The 25,479-nt window shown below is 36.2% G+C and overlaps 1 protein-coding gene across 6 annotated transcripts in view; it reads left to right on the top strand.

The window, feature by feature from the left end:
* NME7 (NME/NM23 family member 7) overlaps positions 1–25,479 on the top strand; it is a 271,885-nt gene that overhangs the window by 64,437 nt on the left and 181,969 nt on the right. For all 6 annotated transcript variants that reach the window (XM_036098031.2, XM_036098026.2, XM_078077927.1 and 3 more), the window contains exon 7: positions 7,568–7,673. In XM_036098031.2, the coding sequence (XP_035953924.1) occupies positions 7,568–7,673 (106 nt within the window). The remainder of the gene's footprint in view (positions 1–7,567; positions 7,674–25,479) is intronic.

The following is a 25,479-nucleotide window of genomic DNA, read 5'->3' as shown; positions in this document are numbered from 1 at the left end:
GTTTATTGTTTGAAGAGAGAAATATGATTTGCAAATATTTTCTCACAGTGTGTTATTTGCATTTTTATTCTCTCTAACAATGTCCTTGGATGAGTAGAAGTTTTTAGTTTTGATGAAGTCCAGTTTATCAATTCATTCTTTCATTGTGGTGTCTCATCTAAGAAATTATCTGTAACTAATGAATCATTGAACACTACATCAAAAATTAATGATATACTATACAGTGGCTAACTGAACATAATTAAAAAAAAGAAATTGTCACCTCATCCAAGGTCACAAAATTTTCCCTTTTGTTTTCTTCTAGAAATTTTACAGTTTTTGTTTTTATATTTAGCTCCACGATCCATTTTGAGTTAATTTTTATATATGGTATAGCATATGACCAAAATTTATTGTTTTGCATATAGACATCTGATTGTTCCAGCACCATTAGTTAAAATCACAATTTTTTCTCCACTTAATTGCCTTTGCACATTTGTCATATTTGTTGACTATATATCTGTGAATATTTCTGGATTCTTTCTGCTTTATTGATCTATTTGTCTTTCTTTATGCTGATTTCACACCTATTAAGAAAATAAACATCGCCATTAGAAATGGGCAAAAATTTGAACAGGCACTTAATCAAAGATGATACATGAATGGTATATAAGCACACATTATGGAAGTACTAATTAAAACCTCAGTGAGATACCACTACACACCTTTTAGAATGGCTAAGGTTTAAATGACTGACCATTTCAAGTGGCAAGTGTGAGGAGAAACTAGAACTGTCACACGCTGCTGATGAGAATTTAAAAGGGTACAATCACTTTGGAGAACAGTTCAGCAGTTAACTAAAACGTTAAACATACACCTACCCTATGATCCAACCATTCCTCTCCTAAGTATTTTCCCATGAGAAATGAAAGCAAATATCAATACAAAGACTTGTACATGATGGTTTTGTTCATAACAGCCTTATTTGTGATATCCAAAAACTAGAAATAACCCAAATGTCCCAAGAGATGAGTGGATAAACAAATCATGATATTAACACATGGAATAATATTTGGCAATAAAAAGGAATGAAATATTGATATACACTACAGTGGATGAATCTCAAAATAATCTTGCTAAGTGAAAGAAGCTAGACAAAAGAGTACATACTATATAACTATATTTGAGTAAAATTGTTAAAAATTAAATTAATTCATAATGGTGGAAAACAATCATTGGTCATAGGGCCAACTTATTAATGGTAAGGGAGGTAATGGTAATGGTTAATGGTAGGGGAGGCAGGGAGAGGCAGAAGAAAGGGATTATCCAAAGGAAGGTGACTGATATGTTTATTATCTTGATTGTGGTGATATTTTCATAGGAATAAACAAATGTCAAAACTTATCAAATTGTATCCTTTAAATATATTCAGTTTAAAGTATGTTAATTGGACCTCAACAAAACTTAAAAACCAGTAACAACAACTCTGCTCAACTATTATCAATTTCTTGGCTCTGTGTGAGGTACTCTTCCTTGATGCTTGCTTCATGCCTACTGCATACCTCTATTACTTACCATATTTTAAAAGCATTTGTGTTTATGTTTACCCTCCTAGTAGACTGTGAATTCTTTGAGGATGTCCAATTTATTTTCATACCTCCAGGATCTAGGTCACTGGTGTTCACAAAAGTTTTGGAATTCAAGACAAGAACAAACCTTATGTTTATTGGGTGCTCACTATGTGACTGGCACTGTTCCAGACACTTTAGTATCTCATTTAATTCTCACAATCTCCTATGCATTTGCTTATATCATCCCAATTTACCAGGAACTGAGACTCGGTGAATTTAAGCACCTTGGCCTCATGAGGACTTGAACCTGGGCACCTCTGGCTCCACAGCCCCGTGCTTACCCACCAGCCTCCACTGTGTATGCTGAAAGTGGCGGCCTACCTTGTTTTAAACATTACAGTATTTTATTTTATTATTTTATTTTATTTATTTTATTTTATTTTATAAGATTTGATTTATTTTTTAGAGAGAGATAGTGAGAGAGAGCACAGAGGGGAGCAAGGAGAGGAAGAAGCAGACTCCCCGCTGAGCAGGGAGCCTGTGTGGGGCTCAATCCCAGGAACTCCAGGATCATGACCTAAGCTGAAGGCAGACACTTAACCTGACTGAGCGACCCAGGTGCCATTACAGTCTTTTAGAATACAGAAGTAATGGAAACACTTCTGGAGAATTTGGAAATTGAGAAAAGAACGTTTGGCATTAGTAATCCTGCCCCTGATGTTTATAGTTTGTTTATGGCATATTTCTTCCAGCTCATTCCCTTAATCATTTATATAATTTATGAACTAAACACCATGTACGTGATTTAAATTTTTTTTATTGATTTTATTTTATGTTAGTCACCATACATTACATCATTAGTTTTTTATTTTATTTTATTATGTTATGTTAATCACCATACATTACATCATTAGTTTTTGATGTAGTGTTCCGTGATTCATTGTTTGCATATAACACCCAGTGCTTCATGCAATATGTGCCCTCCTTAATACCCATCACCGGGTTTATCCATCCCCCACCTCCCTCCCCTCTAAAACCCTCAGTTGTTTCTCAGTGTCCATAGTCTCTCATGGTTCGTCTCCCTCTCCGATTGCCCCCCCCCGCATTTTTCCCTTCCTACTTTTTTTTTTTTTTTTAACATATAATGTATTATTTGTTTCAGAGGTACAGGTCTGTGATTCATCAGTCTTACACAATTCACAGCACTCACCATAGCACATACCCTCCCCAATGTCCATCACCCAGCCGCCCCATCCCTCCCACCCCCCACCACTCCAGCAACCCTCAGTTTGTTTCCTGAGATTAAGAATCTCTTATGGTTTGTCTCCCTCTCTGGTTTCATCTTGTTTCATTTTTCCCTCCCTTCCCCTATGATCCTCTGTCTTGTTTCTCAAATTCCTCATATCAGTGAGATCATATGATACTTGTCTTTCACTGATTGACTTATTTCGCTTAGCATAATACCCTCTAGTTCCATCCACGTCATTGCAAATGGCAAGATTTCGGATTTTTCTGATGGCTGCATAATATTCCAGTGTGTGTGTATGTGTGTGTGTGTGTATACTGCATCTTCTTTATCCATTCATCTGTTGTTGGACATCTTGGCTCTTTCCATAGTTTGGCTATTTGTGGACATTGCTGCTATAAACATTGGCATGCATGTACCCCTTCGGATCACTACATTTATATCTTCAGGGTAAATACCCAGTAGTGCAATTGCTGGGTCGTAGGGTAGCTCTATTTTCAACTTTTTGAGGAACCTCCATACTGTTTTCCAGAGTGGCTGCACCAGCTTGCATTCCCACCAACAGTGTAGGAGGGTTCCCCTTTCTCTGCATCCTCTCCAACACATGATTTTAATTTAATTTGATTCGTTTTTTTCACTTAATATAACATTTTACATGTTAGCAGATTACTGTCATAAGAGTAAACTTTGGTGGGTGCAGAATATTTTATTGTATGAATAGAACATGATTTATTTAAACATCCCCTTACTTTTGGACATTTTGTTAGGTTCTCATTTGTTTTTATTTGTAAATAAGGCTGCATCATGGAGCTAAATATAAAACTGAAACTAAGTCATGGGACTTTGTGTTTCATTTCTGAATTTTTTGGATTTTCTGAGAACAGATTCCTTATTTGATATTAGAGTATGTAGAGAGTTCAATATTTTAATGTTTTAGTCCAGGTCATTTACAAAAATGATATTTATTTAAAATTATAATGTAAAAGTTTTGGAGAAACTTTTAACTGGCAACCATTTCGTGATACTTTTATTAGGGTAATTAAAGATATGAATGTAGAGTAGTCAGATGTTTTAGTGAGATTACCATGGATCTTAGGAGAAATTATGCAGTGCAACTGTATACTTTACAATTTGTTAAATAAAATAGAGTAAAAAAAAAATTGAAGACTCCATGAGTCTTTATTTTATATTTTGAGAAAGTTCCATATCTCTGTCTTTCCCTTCTAGGCAGTTAGGAACATATAAAAGGCTAAGAGTAATAGCAGGGACTCTTGGAAGGAGAAGAGCTTTTTTTTTTTTAAATTTTTTTATTGTTATGTTAATCCCCATACATTACATCATTAGTTTTAGATATAGTGTTCCATGATTCATTGTTTGTGCATAACACCCAGTGCTCCATGCAGAACGTGCCCTCCTCAATACCCATCACCAGGCTAACCCATCCTCCCACCCCCCTCCCCTCTAGAACCCTCAGTTTGTTTTTCAGAGTCCATCGTCTCTCATGGTTCTTCTCCCCCTCCGATTTCCCCCCCCTTCATTCTTCCCCTCCTGCTACATTCTTCTTCTTTTTTTCTTTCTTAACATATATTGCATTATTTGTTTCAGAGGTACAGATCTGAGATTCAACAGTCTTGCACAATTCACAGCGCTTACCAGAACACATACCCTCCCCAGTGTCCATCACCCAGTCACCCCATCCCTCCCACCCCCCACCACTCCAGCAACCCTCAGTTTGTTTCCTGAGATTAAGAATTCCTCATATCAGTGAGGTCATATGATACATGTCTTTCTCTGATTGACTTATTTCGCTCAGCATAATACCCTCCAGTTCCATCCACGTCGTTGCAAATGGCAAGATCTCATTCCTTTTGATGGCTGCATAATATTCCATTGTATATAAATACCACATCTTCTTTATCCATTCATCTGTTGATGGACATCTTGGCTCTTTCCACAGTTTGGCTATTGTGGACATTGCTGCTATAAACATCGGGGTGCACGTAGCCTTTCGGGTCCCTACTTTTGTATCTTTGGGGTAAATACCCAGTAGTGCAATTGCTGGATCATATGGTAGCTCTATTTTCAACTTTTTGAGGAACCTCCATACTGTTTTCCAGAGTGGCTGCACCAGCTTGCATTCCCACCAACAGTGTAGGAGGGTTCCCCTTTCTCCGTATCCCCGCCAACATCTGTCATTTCCTGACTTGTTAATTTTAGCCATTCTGACTGGTGTGAGGTGGTATCTCATTGAGGTTTTGATTTGGATTTCCCTGATGTGGAAGGAGAAGAGCTTTATGCAATTTGTGTAAGCAGCTCAAATCACAAAGGAGAATTTTTTTGTGTGACTTTACATTTGTTGTGTGAGGTCTCTAATTTAGTTGCCATAACAATGACCTAGTAGAAGTGCTCTTGCAAATGTTGGCTTAGATTGATAATTGGGACAGAAAGGACAACCTGTGCAGGGAGAAAGAGAAAGCAAAAGCATGAAATAGCATTACTTTCACTAGGAAGGTATATTTAAATAAAACCTTTATATTCCTTGCCTTAAATACATATTTATTCAGCATATGTAAATGAGAAAGCTGGCATTTTCATTTTGAAAAGTTGAGGAAGAAAAGAAATGAAAGTTGAGGCCAAAATAGTTGGCCCAATAATTGGCTAAAACTAGAGGTAGAACAACTGAGCACAGCTTCTTTACTTGTGAAAGCCAGATGATGGAAAAGGTTCTTCAGGTCTTTGGAACCAGTGTAACCTGGATTTAAATACTAGCTTTGCCACTTGCTAACCTGTAAGGGCTTGTTAATCAGGCTTTCAGGGTGTCATTTCTCTCATTTGTGCAATGTGGATAGATATATTTTATTTAGCACATGCAGAATTTATCAGTTTCTGAATTTCAGTCATTTCAAAATATTGAGAAACCTCTAGTGAACAAGACAAGGTCCTGACTCACTTGGAGCCTACATCTATTCTGATGGTTGGAGGGGTGCTAGATAATAAATAAATAGACATAAAACATGTCAGGTGAAAGGCCATTGGAGAGTTCTGTGCAGAGGAGCGACATGATGTTTTACAGGTTTCCTGCTGCCTGCTGGGTTAAGAGTAGATCAGGCCAGGTGGGTGTAGGTGTGTATATGTGGGGGAGGTTGGCTTGGGACATCAGTTAGGAGTCGTCAAAGGGAGAATTGGTGGTGGGCATAGACCAAGGTGACAGATGTGGAAGTGGCTGGATTCTGGATGCATTACAAAGGATTTCCTGATAGATTGAATGGATGGCTAAGAAAAGGAGAGGAATAAGTTTATTTTCTTTGGCCTGTGCAGTTGGAGGGGCAGGAAAAACAGGGTGGGAGTGAACAGATTTATGGGAGACAGTGGAAATCAGGACATTTTAAATATGAATTTAAGTGGTAGTGGTAGTGGCATAGATATGGGTGTGGAGTTTAGGAAGGAGGTTGGACTGGAGGCAGAAACGTGGGAGCCATGACAATACAGATGGCTGGAAGTTGTTTATTACTCTTCTTACTACTTAAGTAGAGTAATAAAGGAAGCAGTAGGATGGAAAAGTACTTGATGTCTAAGGAATAGAACATTTTTATTCTAAAATGTCTTAATGCCAGAATTGCACTGGTATATACATTACTCTGGACAATTCCTCATCTTCTCGGTGGTTTTTAAGATTGTACGTCAGTGTGGCACACTTACATATCCTATGATCTTTCCGTTTTTAAATTCAACGAAAAATGAGTATTTGAGCCATTTGTTTAGGTGCTAAAGGACTTACAAAGCTATGCAGGTTAGTTACTTGTTTCAAATTTGAAATTTGTGAAGGGCAATTACCCAAATAACCACAATTTTATAAAAGTACAGGGTACTGAAAGGGGGCATCACAAAAGGCCTCCCGAGGAGGTGACATTTGAAGTTGGTAGAATTCTTTGTACCTTGGGACAGAGGGTTTTATAGGGAATAGTAGAAATAACAGTATCAAAAGCTTAGAGGCAGGAAAGCTTCTGTCTAAATGATTAAAAGAATTAATTAGTGTGACTGTGTTTGGGCTGTTCAAGTTGCTGAGTTGTCATCTAAGTGAACTATGTGCAAAGCAAATAACATAGCCTGAATCTGGTTATAAAATAAAGTTTATATGATTTAATTGTATGCTAGAACTATAGTAAGTTCATTAGGTTTTTTTTCTTTTTTTTTTTTTTTAAGATTTTATTTTTGAGTAATCTCTACACCCAACATGGGGCTCGAACTTACAACCCCAAGATCAAGAGTTGCATGCTCTACTGACTGAACCAGCCAGGTGCCCCCCAGTTCATTAGTTTTGAGTGGTTAAAAATAATTTTGTGGTTCTGATTCTTAAATACTAATCTATGTCTATAAAGAATTCCCTAGTTTTTAATTTTACATATTTTAATAAAAAGTTTAAAATTGGACCTGTGTCTATGAACTAATGCTTTGGGGAAAATAGGAACTTTGTTTTCATTACTGCCAATATTCAAAATATGTTAAGATGTTATTAGTTTTAATCCTGGGGCAGAATGATACATATTCTCATTACTTTAATTAATACTTTTTTATATCATCTTTTGATTATAAGACTTAAAACAGGGTTCAGTTAATCAATTAGTCTTGTTAAAATCATTTTTGGAAAACTTGAAGCAAAGAATTTATATTATGAAACTTTAATTGCATAGTTTTTCCCCTCTCACGTAAATATCCTAGAAGTTCAAGATAAGAGATTACATAGGCCGAAGTTATTTCTCTCTGTCTTTAGGAAATGGAGTTATTTTTTCCTTCAAGTGGAGTTTGTGGACCAGCAAACACTGCTAAATTTACGAATTGTACCTGTTGCATTATTAAGCCCCATGCCATCAGTGAAGGTAAGTGCTATCTTGAATACAGTATATCCAAATACATTTTGTTAATAGGAGCTTATTTTGTTAGTTTATTTTCTTGGTGTATTATATATGCAGAAATTAAAATATAATTTTAGTATTTTAATTTTTTTCTTTAAAGACATGAATAAAGGTGACATGAGGGAAAAATCTGTCTCCATCTATATATATCTTTGTATCTACATTCTTAAAAAAGTTTTCCTTGAGTTGCTTATCATGGTCATGCTTATCCTGTTTCAGGTCTTGATTCCTTGACTTTTAATCTGCCTCCTCTCCTCCCAATCACATAACCAATTCACTTAATTCACTGAAATAATTCTCCTAATGTACAATTTAAAACAATGTCTACCATATCTGTGGTATGCCCTTTCTGAGAAAGCTGGAGAAACTTCTTTAGTTTTTAGTATCTGAAACAAAATTCTTTGACTATATAAATATATATATACACATACACACATATATACACAGGTATGCACATACACAGATAGGTAGATTGTACAGATGGGTGTATACTGAGAGTTTGCAAGCTTTTTATCTTTATTTGTCTTCTATTTATTTTAGTTTGCTGTATGTAGTTTTGTCAACTATTCCAAATCCTTTTGGAAATGAGATGGGTATAAATTAAAAGATTATCCTTAAAAAACTAGAATATTCTAAATAATAAACATAATTGAAAGGGTTTTTAGTTTTATTTTTTCTAAATATCAAAGTAATTCAGGTATACAGTAGAAAATTTGGGAAAAAAAGTAAGAAAGGAAACAGTAAAAGTTACCTGTTTTCCCTTTATCTTGATATAGTCATTCCTCTAAATCCTTTTCTTTTGAATGTGTGCATGTGTGTACACTGACATGTAATTGTTAAGATGGTTGAGATGTATGTCCATACATACAACAACATCTGTTGTTTTAATTTAATTTTAGGGAGCATTTTTGGATGCTCTTAATTCTTCATGAGTATTTCAATAGTTGTACACTATTGCAGTCATATAGATGTAGTATAATATTGGGATACTTAGGTTGTTTCCAGGTTTTTGATGTTAAAAATATAGCTTTGAAGAATATTTTTGTACATTAATATTTGACAGTATCTCTAGTCATTTCTTCTGGCTAGGTTCCTAGAAATAGAATTATTGGTTGAAAGGATCTGAACCTTAAAGATCTTGTTGCATAATGAATACTTCTTTAATTATTGACGAAGTGCTTTAATATCTTGTAGATCCTTAGGACCCCAGTTATAGGGAACTAACATGCATGATGGGTAACAAACATTTACAGAGACCTTAACACCTTGTGCTGGGTTGTAAACTGAGTACCTTATACATTATCTCCTTTAATATTCACAGCAATTATGCCAAGTAGGTGGATATATCATTCTTTTCCAGATAAGTGGGCTGAGGCTATCTGAGAATAAGTTATTTCTGCCAATTTAGAGTAGGGAATCCAAGATGCAGACCTGGTCTCTTGTAACCTCCATGTTCTTTCCTCGACACGTATGGCTCCATAGCAAGATGTTTACAATAACATGTTTAGCAACACTTACACAGGCAGTAATAGTACTATTTGAAAGGGCTGGTGTTGATAAGCTATGGAAAACAAAATTGGGATTACCTCGGGATGAATACACACACATTTATACCCACATACATACACACACACACGTACACATACATACATAATATACACACATGTTTTAATGTGATGAGACAAATTCTTGTTTAAGGGCCTCAACTTCATTAAAAAGCTTATCTTTGGTATCTTAATACGTTTCAATTGTTTTTTTTTTTCCCTCTCTTTTCTCAGTTGGATTTTTAACTGTTTTAATTTTTTCAGCAAAATGTGATGTTTGGAGAGACAGGAATAAAATAGAATTATAGTAAATACTAGTTAATACTTTAATAATTGCATAGATAAATATAACTGAAATCTAATAACATTGATTAAATGAAAACATGATGTCAAAATGACTAATTTTGTATTTATACAGGTTTAAATAATTTTTAGTCAGCTATTCTTTGAAGATTAGCTATATTTCATGTGTCTATATTTGATACATAACATTAGAAACATGAGTTGATTAAAGAAAATTTTTGTAAAATCTAATCAGATGGCAGAATACTTTAAATTTTGGCATTTCAAGGCTTTTTTTTTCTAAATCTCAATTTTAGGGATCCTTTTAGACACTTTCTAAATGTGCAAATAATCCAATTCAGCTTCAAGGTTAAATTGTGGCTGCAAGGAAATATAGTTTGAAGCCTTGTGTTGAATTTATTATTAGATTTATGCAGGCCCTTTCATTGCTGGTTTATATTTATCTTTTTCTATAGTGATCTCAATTCCTGGTATATTTAATTTCACCTATGGTCTAGCATAGGCATGAGGGGAGAAGAGATTTTTTTTAAAAAAGGTGTTGTTGATAAGAGAGCAGTTGAAATCAAATTGGTTCATTTCCTTCTGTTGACTATTAACTCCCTCAAAGAAGGCCAGAATAGCTTTAATCAACAAAACTATTGGTCACTACAAGGAGAGCACATCTTGACAGTCTTGGTCAACTTTACCAGGGAGAGATAATGGGCAGATATTGTAGAGTTTTGGGTGTGACCTTGAGAGATTTAAGGTGGGTCTTTCAGTGCAGTGATGGAAACTGCATAAGTTCCTGATATAATAGTTTAGGATTAGCGGAAACAGTGAGACAAGGATCTTAACCAAGTCTTGTAAGTACACAGTTGTTGGATAAGTGAGTTCTTTGTCCAGTTGAGGGAATATTGCGAAAAGGGGACTGTTTGAGTAGTCTATTGTTGGGGTAAATGGACTTTTGGGAAGTTCCTGAAGCAAATAATGAAGTTATTTACTGATTTACAGCCTTATCTTTGGGTAAGAATTTCTTGGCACAAATAATAAAGTCATGTGCATGTAGGCAGCCTCAGTTCTTAGTCCTATAGTTAATCTATGTAGATGTGGAAGTTTACTTCTCCTAAGAGAGCTAGAAAAGAGAGACCTTAGTGTGCAGAATAGATGGTGGGAAAAAATAATGAGGTGCGCTTGGGGCATTTACAAGTCTTTTTACGTTTGTAGATTGAAGTACATTTTGTCATTTGGGGGCTCAGGTTTTAAAAGGGAAGAAAAACAAGGTGAATGTTCTTGTGTTCTTTTTTCTTTTTTAATTTAAAAACTATGCAATGTATTTGTTTTGATGTCCTCAGTATTACCTTCATGTAGTTAGTTTAATTCCGTCAATGAAATGAATTATTTTTACTCTGAAATCAGGCTGTGTAGGCTTGAATTTTGTCTCTGCTATTTAACTAGCCATGGGATATTGGACAAATTACTTAACCCCTTTGTACCTTGTTTCCTTATCTGTAAAATAAGAATAATATAGTACACCTTCTTTAATGGGTAACTGTAAGGATTAAATGCATTGAATGTAATGCTTAAATGACTAAGTGATTAATTAAATGATTAAATGTAAGGATTAATGTGTTAAACACAGTGTCCAACACTTAAAGTGCTATATGTGTTAGACGGTATTACTATTATGATTACTACTCTGTTACTACTACCACCACACTACTGCTAATATCATTACCTTTTAATTTTTAAGTAAAGTTAATGACTCCTTAGTAACAAAGCAATAGATTAAAATGCTAACAAATTTCAACTTCTACATCCATCGTCAGTAGGAAAAAAGAAAATCCCTATCATTGTTTAAGGAACAAAGTACTTAAAATTTTTCCTCAGTTAAATTCTGGATCTAGTTTAAATCCATGAAATAGGATTATTGTTTACATCTAGTTGATTTAGCAGCTATCAGCTATTACCCATTCTGATCATCCATCATGGTCGGCACCGGGCAGGAGGTGGGAGGAGCCACTTGTAGTGCTCCCCAAATTTAGCCTTTTGAAATATTAGAGTCCTGAAGTTTTGTTGGAAAGTGTCCTTTCTTATAACAGATTTATGCATTAAGCAGTTTTACTGCATTGTTTATAACATTGTCCTTCCTGAAATTTAGTTTCTTTCTCAGTAAAATGAGTCAGGATGGTTTATAAGTTTCCTCTCAGCCTTTCAACCCAGTATTCTGTATCCTCGTGTTGTGTTTTGGCTGGAAAATTAATGCTATTTTCATGGAGACTATTTCAAAGCAATTTTAGATTTTGTTTTCAAAAAGGCATATGCAGACAGGGTTGTGGTCTGTTTGCACTTAATTAATTAGGAAGCAGATTTGTGAGAATATTAGCCAGTTTGTAAATTTACCCCAGAATTGGCTCTGATGTGCTAATTGAAACAGGATGAATAACAGCAAGATCATATTTATCAAGTTCTTCACTTTTCAAATTGGGTTATTCTTACTCAGAGCCTCTTGCAGAGTTTTAATTTCTACCCTGAATGGTAGTTTTGATGCTAGGTTGGCCCAGAACCCTGTAAGACACATTCCACTGATGGCAGCCCCCTGAATTTGGGCTGATTGAATTGGTTGAGTTCTCAGCTTTTTTGTATTAGATTTCCTTCAAGTAATTCAGCTTCTGGGACATTGTGGAAGAGACGTGAAATTTTTTGGTGCAAAGGCGTTGGATGTAAACATCGTAAATCTAACTCTGTTTCAATGAAAATTCTTGGAGTGGGCCCAGTTTTGCTTAGAATGTCACAGCTTTGGAGTTTTGTGAATGTTTATGTTCTATCTGAAAGAGGAAACAAAACAGTTGGAATTTACAACAGATGCACCAAGTACATTGAACGACATGTAAGACCTTGCCTTTGAATGCAATGAGTGTAGCATACAGTTATAAACAGTGAAAATACCTAATGAATTTGTAAGTTATGAGAACTTTAAATGAAATTAGTGATTTAGAAGGAGTTTCAAGATTTTTGCTGGTTTAATGGTCCTGAAGAAGCAGGTATGTATTAAGGCTATTGGAAAATTTTTATTTAGGAACAGTGAAATTTTGTTTGCTAATATGGTTCAGCATCTAAAAACCTTTAAAGCAAAATATGAGTCCCTAGGATTGTCAGTTGTGATGACTTGACTAAGGGCAGAGGGGAAGAATCAAATCTTGTTAGATATTTAGGCTTTCTCTTAACTATAGAACAACAAAACCAGTTTTAATACTAATATCAGTCTATATTTATGGAGTGCTAAGTACTTTACGTGAATTATTTTATTCTCAAAACTATAGCATAGATAGTATGTGAAGGCCATGTCACATTGAGGAAACCTAAGCAATGAGAGGTTAAGTAACTTGCCCAAAGTCACACAGCTCTTAGGTGGTGGAGTTGGGATTTCTACCAAGTTTGCCATCATTGTATCACAATTGTACCATTCTGCCTCTACATGGATTATCACTTAAACCCTATAAATTCCCATCATCAAGTTTGATTATTAACCCCATTTTATAGGTGTGGAATTGAAGAATTAGAAGGGAGAGTTAACGTCCTGAACTCCACATAGCTATTTGATTTCACAGTTGGGATTATTTACCCTATTCCATGAATACCCAGGTCAATTGATTGCTTATGGAAAGCCATTCCAGGTAGAAGTTATATAATAAGTGGTATGAAGGGTGATTTTAATACCTAACATCTTAACTGGGTGTGAAAAATACAGTTTAAGATAGGACTTAGAGAAATTACTACCATTCTGGTCAATAGTGGCAGTTAAGAGACAAAGAATGAACAAGTTCTTGAAAATTGTAAACTTAGAATACCTTCTTAAAACTTTTCCAGTTAAATGGGAATAATGTTATATATGTGTGTGTGTGTGTGTGTGTGTGTGTGTGTGTGTTTTAATTGCTGCTTTAGTTTATTTTTGTTTAGAGAGGGAGAGGGAGGTGGGGGGAGGGGGAGAGGGAGAGAGACTCTCAAGCAGATTCCACACTGAGCCTCAGCCCATTGTGGGGCTTGATCTCCCTACCCTGAGATCACAACCCCAGTGGAAATCAAGAGCCTGAGACTCTTAACTGATGGAGCCACCCAGTTGCCCCTGTTTTTTATATTCTTAAAGATGTTTAATTTGACTAAAAGCAGTCCTTGTTTGTTTCCTTATGTATTTCAGGAACCTACATTTTTTAGGTATCACTTATTTATACTTGTTTGAGGTTACTCTCCCTTGCTTCTGCATTCCCACCACTGGCTGCCTTTCAGATCTCCAAGTACCCCTAATTCCTTCACTCCTCAGGATCTTTTTCCTTGCTTTTCCTTTTGTCTGGAATATGCATGCCCTCCTTCCCCACCCCCAAATGTCATTTCCTCCTGGAAACCGAACCTAACACCCCCAGAAGATGCTAGGTTCCCAAGTGACATGTTCTTCTGGCACTCTGCTTTTCCTTCAGAGCCCTTAGCACACTTAGCTATTATATATTAATTAATGCATACACTCTATATTATATATTGATTTTTGACTAATGATTTTTGTCTCTTTCCTCTACAATACTACAAACTGTGATTGTAGAAACAGTCATTCTTCTCTAAATATTTTGCACTCTTCATCGTAAATTTTGTTTTAGTTCCTTTGTTATTTAAGAATCTCTTTTAGTGTCTGAACATTGTCAGAGAATGTAGTCTCTGATAATTGGTTCTTTGAAATTTGTTGCTATCCTTTGTTAACTTTTGAAAATATTTCCAGTGTGTGCTTGAAAAGAAGGATATTTGTTGCACTGTTCTCTCTTTATTTATAAATAACTGTTGATTCAAATCTGTTGTTCAGATCTACAGCTTTCCTCCTTTGTTTTTTGTTTGTTTATTTGTTTTTTGGTTTGCTTGGTTTATCAGCTTCTGAAAAAAAGTTTTTAAAAATTCTTCCATGTTAAAATTACTCATTATTGTTATGAATTTGTCAGTTCCTACTTTTAATTTGGACTGTTTTTGCCTTGTATATTCTGAAGCTACATTATTACATGTGATTATTATATCTTTTTGTTTATTATGTGCTGTCTTACTTCATTTCCATTAATTGTTTTGTGTTGTTTACCTTAAAGGGTGGCATATCTTTTATTCAAATTTTTTTTGGCCTTTGCCTCTAATACATATGTTATAGCCACTATTGCTAAATTATATTTCTATTTAAAAAAAATTTTATTTTGTCAATGCAATCTAGTAGTCTTATCTTAGAATAATAGTTGAATTTAACCTATTGCCATTTATCATGGTTACTGATCCATTTGGATTCCTTTCTTTTATCTTGCTTTAAGTTTTTTCATTCTTTGCCCCTGCTTCCCCCACCAACCCCACCTGCCCCCACCTTTTTCCAGGCTTTTGTTGGATGGATAAATTTTTCATTAGTGAACTCATTCTTCTTTTTATTTTTCTGGTGATTTGAAAGCCCTAGGTCAGAGGTCAGCAAACTATAGCCTTGGGCCAAATCAGGCCAGCTGCCTGGTTTTGTAAATAAACTTTTATTGGAACACAGCTATGCCCATTCATTTGTATATTGTCTATGGCTCTTTTTATACTACAAAGCAGGGTTGAGTAGCTGGACATAGTAGAGCTTGCAAAGCCTAAAATATTAACCATCTGACCCTTTACAGAAAAAGTTTACTGACCTATACCATAGAATATATATTTTTAATTGGTTCTGCCTAAATATTAGCATGTGTCCTGGACTCTAAATTTTATTGATAAAATTTAAACTTGTTCACTCTCTCCAGACTTTTTTCTAAGGCAAAGACTTTAGAGTGCTTTAAATAGGGTTTTAGTAGACTGGGAGCTTGGGAAGATGGAGGACCCTGAGCTCACCTTCTCCCATATTTACAAGTAGATATCATCCATATACAAGTCAATAAGTTGGAGAGTGATCCGAAGACTGGTAGAACAAACTCCACAAGTAAATATAGAGAAGAAGCTGCATCTGAAAGGCTAGGAAAGTCAGAAAGAAGAAAGACGGAGGGCAGCTGCCCACAGGTGGGAGGGAGCTGCATGTGGAGAGGGCAGAGAAACAGGCCCTTGCACCAGGGAGCTCACACCAGGAAGACAATTCCCTATAATGTTTGGCTTTAAAAATCAGAGGGGCTGAATTCCCTGAGTTTGTAAAACCTGTGGAACTTAGAGCCTGGAGCTTTAAAAGTGAACTGACTCAGCACTGGGCAAACCAGGAGGGCAGTGATAACTGGGTTGCTGCCCTTAAAGAGACAGCAGCCTGCATAGAGAGGCAATATAAAAAACAGCAGACAAAGACTGTAACAAGAGAGAAATGGGGACTCTATATAATAATAAAGGGGATAATCCAAAAGAAGATATAACAATTGTAAATATGTATGCACCCAATATGGGAGTACCCAGATACATAAAGCAGTTAATAACAAATATACAGGAACTAATTGACAGTAATACAATAATAGTAGGGGACTGTAGCACCCCACTTACAGCAATGGATAGATCATCTAAAAGAACATCAACAAGGAAACAAGGCTTTGAATGACACTCTGGAACTTAACAGATATATTCAGAACATTCCATCCTAAAACAGCAGAATACTAATTCTTTTCAAGTGTACATGGAACATTCTCCAGAATAGATCACATATTAGCCCACAAACCCAGCTTTTGTTGAATTTGTTTTCAACAAATTTGTTGAAAATTTGTTGAATTTGTTTTCAACAAATTCAAGAAATTTGAAATCATACTATGCATCTTTTCTGACCACAACACTATGAAACTGGAAGTCAACCACAAGAAAAATCTGGAAAGACCACAAATACAGGGAAATTAAATAACATGCTACTAAATAATGAATGGGTCAACCAGGAAATAAAAGAATAAATTATAAAATACCTAAAGACAAATGAAAATGAAAACACAACCATCCAAAACCTCTGGGATTCAGCAAAAGTGGTTTTAAAAGGGAAGTTTATGGCAATACAAGCCTATCTCAAGAAGCAAGAAAAATGTCAAATAAACAACCTAACCTTACACCCAAAGGAGTTAGAAAAAGAACAAACAAAACATACAAACATCAGAAGGAAGGAAATATTACAGATTAGAGCAGAAACACGTGATAGAAATTAAAAAACAGTAGAACAGATCAATAAAACAAAGAGTTGGTTTTGAAAAAAATCAATAAAATTGTTACACTTCTAGCCAGACTCACCAAGAAGAAAAGAGAGAGGACCCCCATAAGGAAAATCACTAATGAAAGAGGAGACATAACCAACACCACAGAAATACAAACAATATTAATAGGATATTATAAAAAAGCATATGCCAACAAATTGGACAGCATAGAAGAAATGGATAAATTCCTAGGAATCTATAAACTACCAATAGTGAAACAGGAAGAAATAGAAAATTTGAACAGACTGGAATCCAGCAAAGAAATTGACTTAGTAATCAAAATAATCCCAAGAAACAAAAGTCAAAAACCTGATGGCTTCACAGGCAAATTCTACCAAACATTTAAAGAAGAGTTAATACCTCTTCTTCTCAAACTGTTCCAAAAAATAGAAAAGGAAGGAAAAATAACAAATTCATTCTATGAGGCCAGCGTTACCCTAATACCAAAACCAGATAAAGACACCACTAAAAAGAGAACTACAGGCCAATATTCCTGATGAATATAGATGCAAAAATCTTCAATATTACTAGCAAACTGAATATAACAATACATAAAGAAATCATTCACCATGATCAAGTGGGATTTATTCCTGGGATGCCAGGGTGGTTCAGTGTTCAAAAATCAACATGATACATCACATCAATAAGAGAAAGGATAAGAACCATATGATCATGTCAATAGATGCAGAAAAAACATTTGACAAAGTATAGCATCCATTCATGATAAAAACCATCAACAAAGTGGGTTTAGAGGGAACATACCTCAACGTAATAGAGGCCATATATGAAAAACCCACAGCTAACATCATCCTTGATGGGGAAAAACAGAGCTTCTTCCCTAAGGTCAGGCACAAGACAAGGATGTCCACTCTCATCATTTTTATTCAGCATAGTACTGAAAGTCCTATCCACAGCAATCAGACAACAAAAAGTGATAAAAGGCATGAAATCATTCAGGAAGAAGTAAGACTTTCACTATTTGCAGATGACATGATACTATATATAGGAAATATATATATATACACATATATAAGAGAAAAGCTGAAAGACTTCACCAAAAATCTGCTAGAACTGATACACAAGTTTAGTAATGTCACAGGATACAAAATCAAGGAAAAGAAACCTGTTGCATTTCTATACACCAATAAAGAAGAAACAGAGAAATCAAGAAAACAATCCCACTTACAATTGAATGAAAAATATTAAGATACCCCGGAATAAACCTGTCCAAAGAGGTGAAAGACCTGTACTCTGAAAATTATAAGACACTGATGAAAGTAATGGAAGAAGACACAAAGAACTGGAAAGACATTCTATGTTCATGGATTGGAAGAACAATGTTAAAACAATGTTAAAATGTCTATACTGCTTAAAGCAATCTACACATTTAATGCAGTACCTATCAAAATACCAACAGCATTTTTCACAGAACTAGAACAAACAATCCTAAAATTTGTATGGGATCACAAAAGACCCTGTATAGCCCAAGCAATCTTGAAAAAGAAAAGCAAAGCTGAAGGCATCACATTTCTGGACTTCAAGTTTAAATATTACAAAGCTGTAGTCATCAAAACAGTATGGTACTGTCACAAAAATAGACACAAAGACCAGTGGAACAGAATAGAAGTAGAATAGAATAGAATAGAAAACCCAGAAATAAACCCACAGTTACATGATCAGTTAATCTTCGACAAAGCAAGAAAAAATATCCAATGGGAATAAGACAGTCTTCGACAAATGGTGTTGGGAAAACTGGACAGCAACAAACAAAAGAAAGAAACTGGAGCACTTTCTTAAACAGTACACAAAAATAAATTCAAAATGGAGTAAACACCTAAATGTGAGTCCTGAAACCATAAAACTCCTAGAAGATAACATAGGCAGTAACCACTTTGACATCAGCTATAGCAGCTTTTTTCTAGATATGTCTCTTGAGGCAAGGGAAACAAAAGCAAAAATAAACTATTGGGACTACATCAAAATATAAAGCTTCTGCACATTGAAGGAAACAACAAAACTAAAAAGCAACCTACTGAATGGGAGAAGATATTTGCAAATGACATATCTGATAAAGGGTTAGTATACAAAATATATAAAGAACTTCTAAAACTTAGCACCCAAAAAAACAAATAATCCAATTATAAATGGGAGAAGACATGAACAGATATTTATCCAAAGAAGACATCCAGATGACCAACAGACACATGAAAAGATGTTCAGCATTACTTGCCATCAGGGAAATGCAAATCAAAACTACAATGAGGTGTCACCTCACAAAAGGAGAGGCAAGATGGCGGAGGAGTAGGGGACCCCGTTTTGGCTGGTCCCCTTAATTTAGCTAGATATCTATCAAAAATTTTGAACACCCATGAAATCAACCTGAGATGTAAAATATATATCTGGATCTCTACAAGCAGAAAAGCAACTGCTTTTTGCAAGGTAGGACCTGTGGAGTTGTGAATCTGCAGGGAGATATTGGAAGATAAGCAGAAGGGGGAGAGAGCCTCCATAAGCTGACTCTTGGAAAGTAATATAACACGAGAGCACAAAATTTGAACCCTCAGATATCTGCTCTAGTGAGAGACCTCCCTCTCTGAAAGGGGCTCTGGAAAGGAAAAGGCAGAATTCTAGGTAGGGCATTGTTGTCTTGGGATACGAGGAGCCACAGGGCATAAGGGAGAGCCTGAACCAGTAGGGTGCCCAAGCAGTGGAACCAGGAAGCAGGTTAGGGTCAGTGAACCTAGGAAGGGGCTCTCAGCTCGAATTGCCATAAACCGCAAGCAGAGCCTGTCAGTAATTGCTCTTTTCCTGAGCAGACTGAAAAAGTCTGGAACCTGCTCTGACCAGGCAAAAACTTGCAGGGCTGTAGCAGCCTGGAAAGAACATTAGAGCGGCACCCAGACATGATCCAGGAGCTTTGGGTGCATGCACAAGCCTGTGGCCGCTGGTGGTTTTAAAATCACAAAGGGCAGTGACACTCCCAGATCCCTGGGACTACCTCTGAGAGGGTTGCAGTGGGCGTGCACCGTGGGAGGCTGCAGTTTTCATTGGTGCATACAGAAGTGGAGACAGTTTGTCCTGGAGGGTCTATTAAAGAGGGCAGACATCTGCTTTGTAATAGAGCTTGAAGTCCAGAATTGTGATGCCACCAGCTTTGCTTTTCTTTTTCAACATTCCTCTGGCTATTTGGGGTCTTTTCTGGTTCCATACAAATTTTAGAATTATTTGTTCCATTTCTTTGAAAAAAGTGGATGGTTTTTGATAGGGATTGCATTAAATGTGTAGATTGTTCTAGGTAGCATAGACATTTTCACAATATTTTTTCTTCCAACCCATGAGCATGGAAAGTTTTTCCGTTTCTTTGTGTCTTCCTCAATTTCTTTCATGAGTATTTTATAGTTTTCTGAGTACAGATCCTTTGCCTCTTTGGTTAGATTTACTCCTAGGTATCTTATGGTTTTGGGTGCAGTTGTAAATGGGATTGACTCCTTAATTTCTCTTTCTTCTGTCTTGCTGTTAGTGTATAGGAATGCCACTGATTTCTGTGCATTGATTTTATATCCTGCCACTTTACTGAATTTCTGTATGAGTTCTAGCAGTTTTGGGGTGGAGTCTTTGGGTTTTCCACATAAAGTATCATATCATCTGCAAAGAGTGAGAGTTTGACTTCTTCTTTGCTGATTTGGATGCCTTTTATTTCTTTTTGTTGTCTGACTGCTGAGGCTAGGACTTCTAATACTATGTTGAATAGCAGTAGTGATAGTGGACATCCCTGCCGTGTTCCTGACTTTAGGGGAAAAGCTCTCAGTTTTTCCCCATTGAGAATGATATTCGCTGTGGGTTTTTCATAGATGGCTTTTATGATATTGAGTATGTATCCTCTATCCCTACACTGTGCACAGATTTAATCAAGAAAGGATGCTGTACTTTGTCGAGTGCTTTTTCTGCATCTATTGAGAGTATCATATGGTTCTTGTTCTTTCTTTTATTAATGTATTGTATCACACTGATTGATTTGCAGATGTTGAACCAGCCTTGCAGCCCAGAAATAAATCCCACTTGGTTGTGGTGAATAATCCTTTTAATGTACTGTTGGATCCTATTGGCTAGTATTTTGGTGAGAATTTTTGCATCCATGTTCATCAAGGATATTGGTCTGTATTCTCCTTTTTGATGGGGTCTTTGTCTGGTCTTGGGATCAAGGTAATGCTGGCCTCATAAAATGAGTTTGGAAGTTTTCCTTCTATTTCTATTTTTTTTTTTTTTAGAACAGTTTCAGAAGAATAGGTATTAATTCTTCTTGAAATGTTTGGTAGAATTCCCCTGGGAAGCCATCTGGCCCTGGGCTCTTGTTTGTTGGGAGATTTTTGATTACTGCTTCAATTTCTTTACTGGTTATCAGTCTGTTCAGGTTTCCTATTTCTTCCTGGTTCAGTTTTGGTAGTTGATACATCTCTAGGAATGCATCCATTTCTTCCAGATTGTTTAATTTGCTGGCATAGAGTTGCTCATAATATGTTCTTAAAATTGTTTGTATTTCTTTGGTGTTGGTTGTGATCTGTCCTCTTTCATTCATTTTATTTGGGTCATTTCTCTCTTCTTTTTGATAAGTCTGGCCAGGGGTTTATCAATCTTGTTAATTCTTTCAAAGAACCAGCTCTTAGATTCGTTGATCTGTTCTACTGTTCTTTTGGTTTCTATTTCATTGATTTCTGCTCTGATCTTTATTATTTCTCTTCTCCTGCTGGGTTTAGGCTTTATTTGCTGTTCTTTCTCCAGCTCCTTTAGGTGTAGGGTTAGGTTCTGTATTTGAGACCTTTCTTGTTTCTTGAGAAAGGCTTGTATTGCTATATACTTTCCTCCTAGGACTGCTTTTGCTGCATCCCAAAGATTTTGAACAGTTGTGTCTTCATTTTCATTTTTTTCCATGAATTTTTAAATTCTTCTTTAATTTCCTGGTTGACCCATTCATTCTTTTTTTTTATTATTATGTTAATCACCATACGCTACATCATTAGTTTTTGATGTAATGTTCCATGATTCATTGTTTGCGTATAACACCCAGTGCTCCATTCAATATGTGTCCTCTTTAATACCCATCACCGGGCTAACCCATCCCCGGGCTAACCCATCCCCCCATCCCCCTCCCCTCTAGAACCCTCAGTTTGTTTCTCAGAGTCCATAGTCTCTCATGGTTCGTCTCCCCCTTCGATTTCCCCCCCTTCATTTTTCCCTTCCTACTATCTTCTTCTTTTGTTTTAACATATAATGTATTATTTGTTTCAGAGGTACAGTCTGTGATTCCACAGTCTTACACAATTCACAGCACTCACCATAGCATGTACCCTCCCCAATGTCTTTCACCCAGCCACCCCATCCCTCCCACCCCCCATCATTCCAGCAACCCTCCAGTTTGTTTCCTGAGATTAAGAATTCCTCATATCAGTGAGATCATATGATACATGTCTTTCTCTGATTGACTTCTTTTGCTCAGCGTAATACCCTCCAGTTCCATCCACGTCGTTGCAAATGGCAAGATTTCATTCCTTTTGATGGGTACATAATAGTCCATTGTATGTATATACCACATCTTCTTTATCCATTCTTCTGTCGATGGACATCTTGGCTCTTTCCATAGTTTGGCTATTGTGGACATTGCTGCTATAAACCCATTCATTCTTTAGTAGGATGATCTGTCTTCCTGTATATTGCCTCAGATTCACTTCTCAGCACGTCCTACCTTCCAGAAAGTGGTCGCTTTTCTGTTCATAGAATTGCTGCTATTCTTTTCTTCCATCTCCTGTTGCATTTGTAGTGTTCAGAATGTTTGATAACTATCTACCTGAATTACTGGGACCAGAAGAAATTTAGGTTTACTACTACTCCACCATCTTGCGCCTCTCATAGTCGCTTTTTAACTTGTCTTTTTTCACACCTATATTTTTTGTAGATATATGCCTCATTTTAGTCCTTTTTTGCTCTAATCAATTTTATCTCTCTCTCTCTCTCCATATATATATATATATATATATATGGAGAGAGAGAGAGAGAGAGTTTTACTTTCCTTGCAATTTTGGGATGTAGTGTCCTCTAACACACAGACCAAAATACACCAAGGAATAACTGGAACACCCTGCTTTGTCCACACTGAGAGATTATAGCCCCCCTTCTTCTCCCCCTTTTGTTTGTTTGTTTTTTTTTTTTTTTTAATTTTTAAATTCTATTCTTGTTTTTCATTTTGGCTTTGTTTTTTAGTGGTGGTTTCTGACCACTCTGATTTTGCTAGGGTTCATCTTGCTTAGGTTGTGGTTGATATTTTGGACTCTGGTCACTCACTCAACCATCCCTCAACAGAATGAGTAGAAGGAGGAACTCTCAACAGAGACAATATCCTCTGCCACAGAACTAATGGATATGGATATAAGCAAGATGTCAGAGATAGAATTCAGGATAGCAATCATAAAGTCAATAGCTAGGCTTAAAAAAAACATTAGTGACAATGTAGAATCTCTAAGGGCAGAAATGAGATCTAATCAGGCCGAACTAAAAAAGGCTATGAATGAGATGCAGTCTAAACTGGATACTCTAACAGCGAGGATAAATGAGGCAGAAGGGAGACTCGATCTAAAAAATAAGGTGATGGAAAGGAAGGAAATTGAGGAAAACAGAGATAGGCAGCTAGTAGCACATGAAAAAAGGAGAGATTAATGATGCCTTGAAACATTCCAGTGTCAGAATTATTGGGATCCCTGAGGGGGTCGAGACAAGGGGCTAGAAGATATATTTCAGCAAATCATAGCTGAGAACTTCCCTAATCTGGGGAAGGAAACAAGCATTTGAGTCCAGGAGGCAGAGAGGACCTCTTCCAAAATCAATAAAAATGGATCAACAGCCCAACATATAATAGTGAAGCTTGCAAATTTTACAGCTAAAGAAACTATCCTGAGAGTAGCTAGGGCGAGGAGGTTCCTTACGTATGGTGGGAGGAACATCAGAATAACATCAGACCTGTCCACAGAAACCTGGCCAGCCATAAAGGGCTGGCAAGACATATTCAGGGTACTAAATGAGAAGAACATGCAGCCAAGAATACTTTATCCAGCAAGGCTGTCATTCAGAATGGATAGAGAGATAAAGAGCTTCCAGGACAGGCAGAAACTGAAAGAATATGTGACCACTAAGCCGGCCCTGCAAGAAATATTAAGGGGGGTTCTATAAAAGGAGAAAGGTCCCAAGAGTGATATAGAACAGAAATTTACAGAGACAATCTATAGAAACAAGGACTTCACAGGCAACATGATGACAATAAATTCATATCTTTCAATAATCACTCTAAACGTGAACAGCCTAAATGTTCCCATAAAATGGCACAGGGCTGCAGATTGGATAAAAAGACAGGATCCATATGCTTTCTACAAGACACTCATTTTGAACCTGAAGATACATCCAGACTGAAAGTGAGGGGATGGAGAACCATTTACAATGCTAATGGACCTCAAAGATACCTGGGGTGGCAATCCTCATATCAGACAAATTAGATTTTAAGCCAAAGATTGTATTAAGAGATGTAGAAGGACACTATATCATACTTAAAGAAGATCTAACAATTGTAAATATTTATGCCCTCCACGTGGGAGCAGCCAATTATATAAACCAATTAATAACCAAAATAAGGAAGCATATTGATAATAGTACATTAATAGTAGGAGACTTCAACACTCCACTCACAGCAATGGACAGATCATTTAAGCAGAAGATCAACAAAGAAACAAGAGCTTTGAATGACACATTGGACCAGGAGGTGTCACCTCACACCTGTTAGAATGGCTAAAATCAACAGCACAAGAAACAACAGGTGTTGGCGAGGATGTGGAGAAAAGGGAACACTTGTGCACTGTTGGTAGGAATGCAAACTGGTGCAGCTACTGTGGAAAACATTATGGAGGTTTCTCAAAAAGTTAAAAATTGAACTACTGTACAGTCCAGCAATTGCACTACAGAGTATCTACCCAAGAATATAAAAACACTAATTCAAAGGGAAACATGCACCCCTATATTTATAGCATCATTATTTATAATAGCTGAAATATGGAAGTAGCCCAAATGTCTGTCAACTGATGAATGGATAAAGAAGAGGTATATACACAATGGAATATTATTGAACCATAAAAAATAATGAAATCTTGCCATTTGCAACAACATGGTTGGAACTAGAGTATAATGTTAAGTGAAAAAAGTCGGAGACAAATACCATATGATTTCACTTATATGGAATTTAAGGAACAAGACAAATGAACAAAGGGAAGAAAAGGGAAAGAGAGAGAGACAAACCCAGAAACAGATTCTTAACCATAGAGAACAAACTGATGGTTACCACAGGGGAGCGGGTGGGGGATGGGTGAAATAGGTGATGGGGATTAAGGAGTGCACTTGCTGTGATGAGCCCTGGGTGATATATGGAATTGTTGAATCACTATATTGTACACCTGAAAGTAATATAACACTGTGTATTAACTAACTGGCAGTAAAATAAGAGCTTAAAAAAAAGAAAGAAAAGGCTTTAGCAAATGAAAAAAAAAAAAGAATGCTTGAAACAGCCACTGGAAAAAATCTTTCATCTTCTGAGTTGTTGCTGTGAGAATGTTATTTCTCCTTTTCTTAACTTTTATTTTTTAATCAACTGTATTGTATAATTTATATAACATAATGCACACATTCTAAGTGTATAGTACCAGTACTAGTGTCTCAAACGCTCAG

This window comes from Halichoerus grypus, chromosome 7, assembly GCF_964656455.1.
Source record: "Halichoerus grypus chromosome 7, mHalGry1.hap1.1, whole genome shotgun sequence".
NCBI classification, from domain to species: domain Eukaryota; kingdom Metazoa; phylum Chordata; class Mammalia; order Carnivora; family Phocidae; genus Halichoerus; species Halichoerus grypus.
This window is presented reverse-complemented; position numbering and strand designations above follow the sequence as displayed.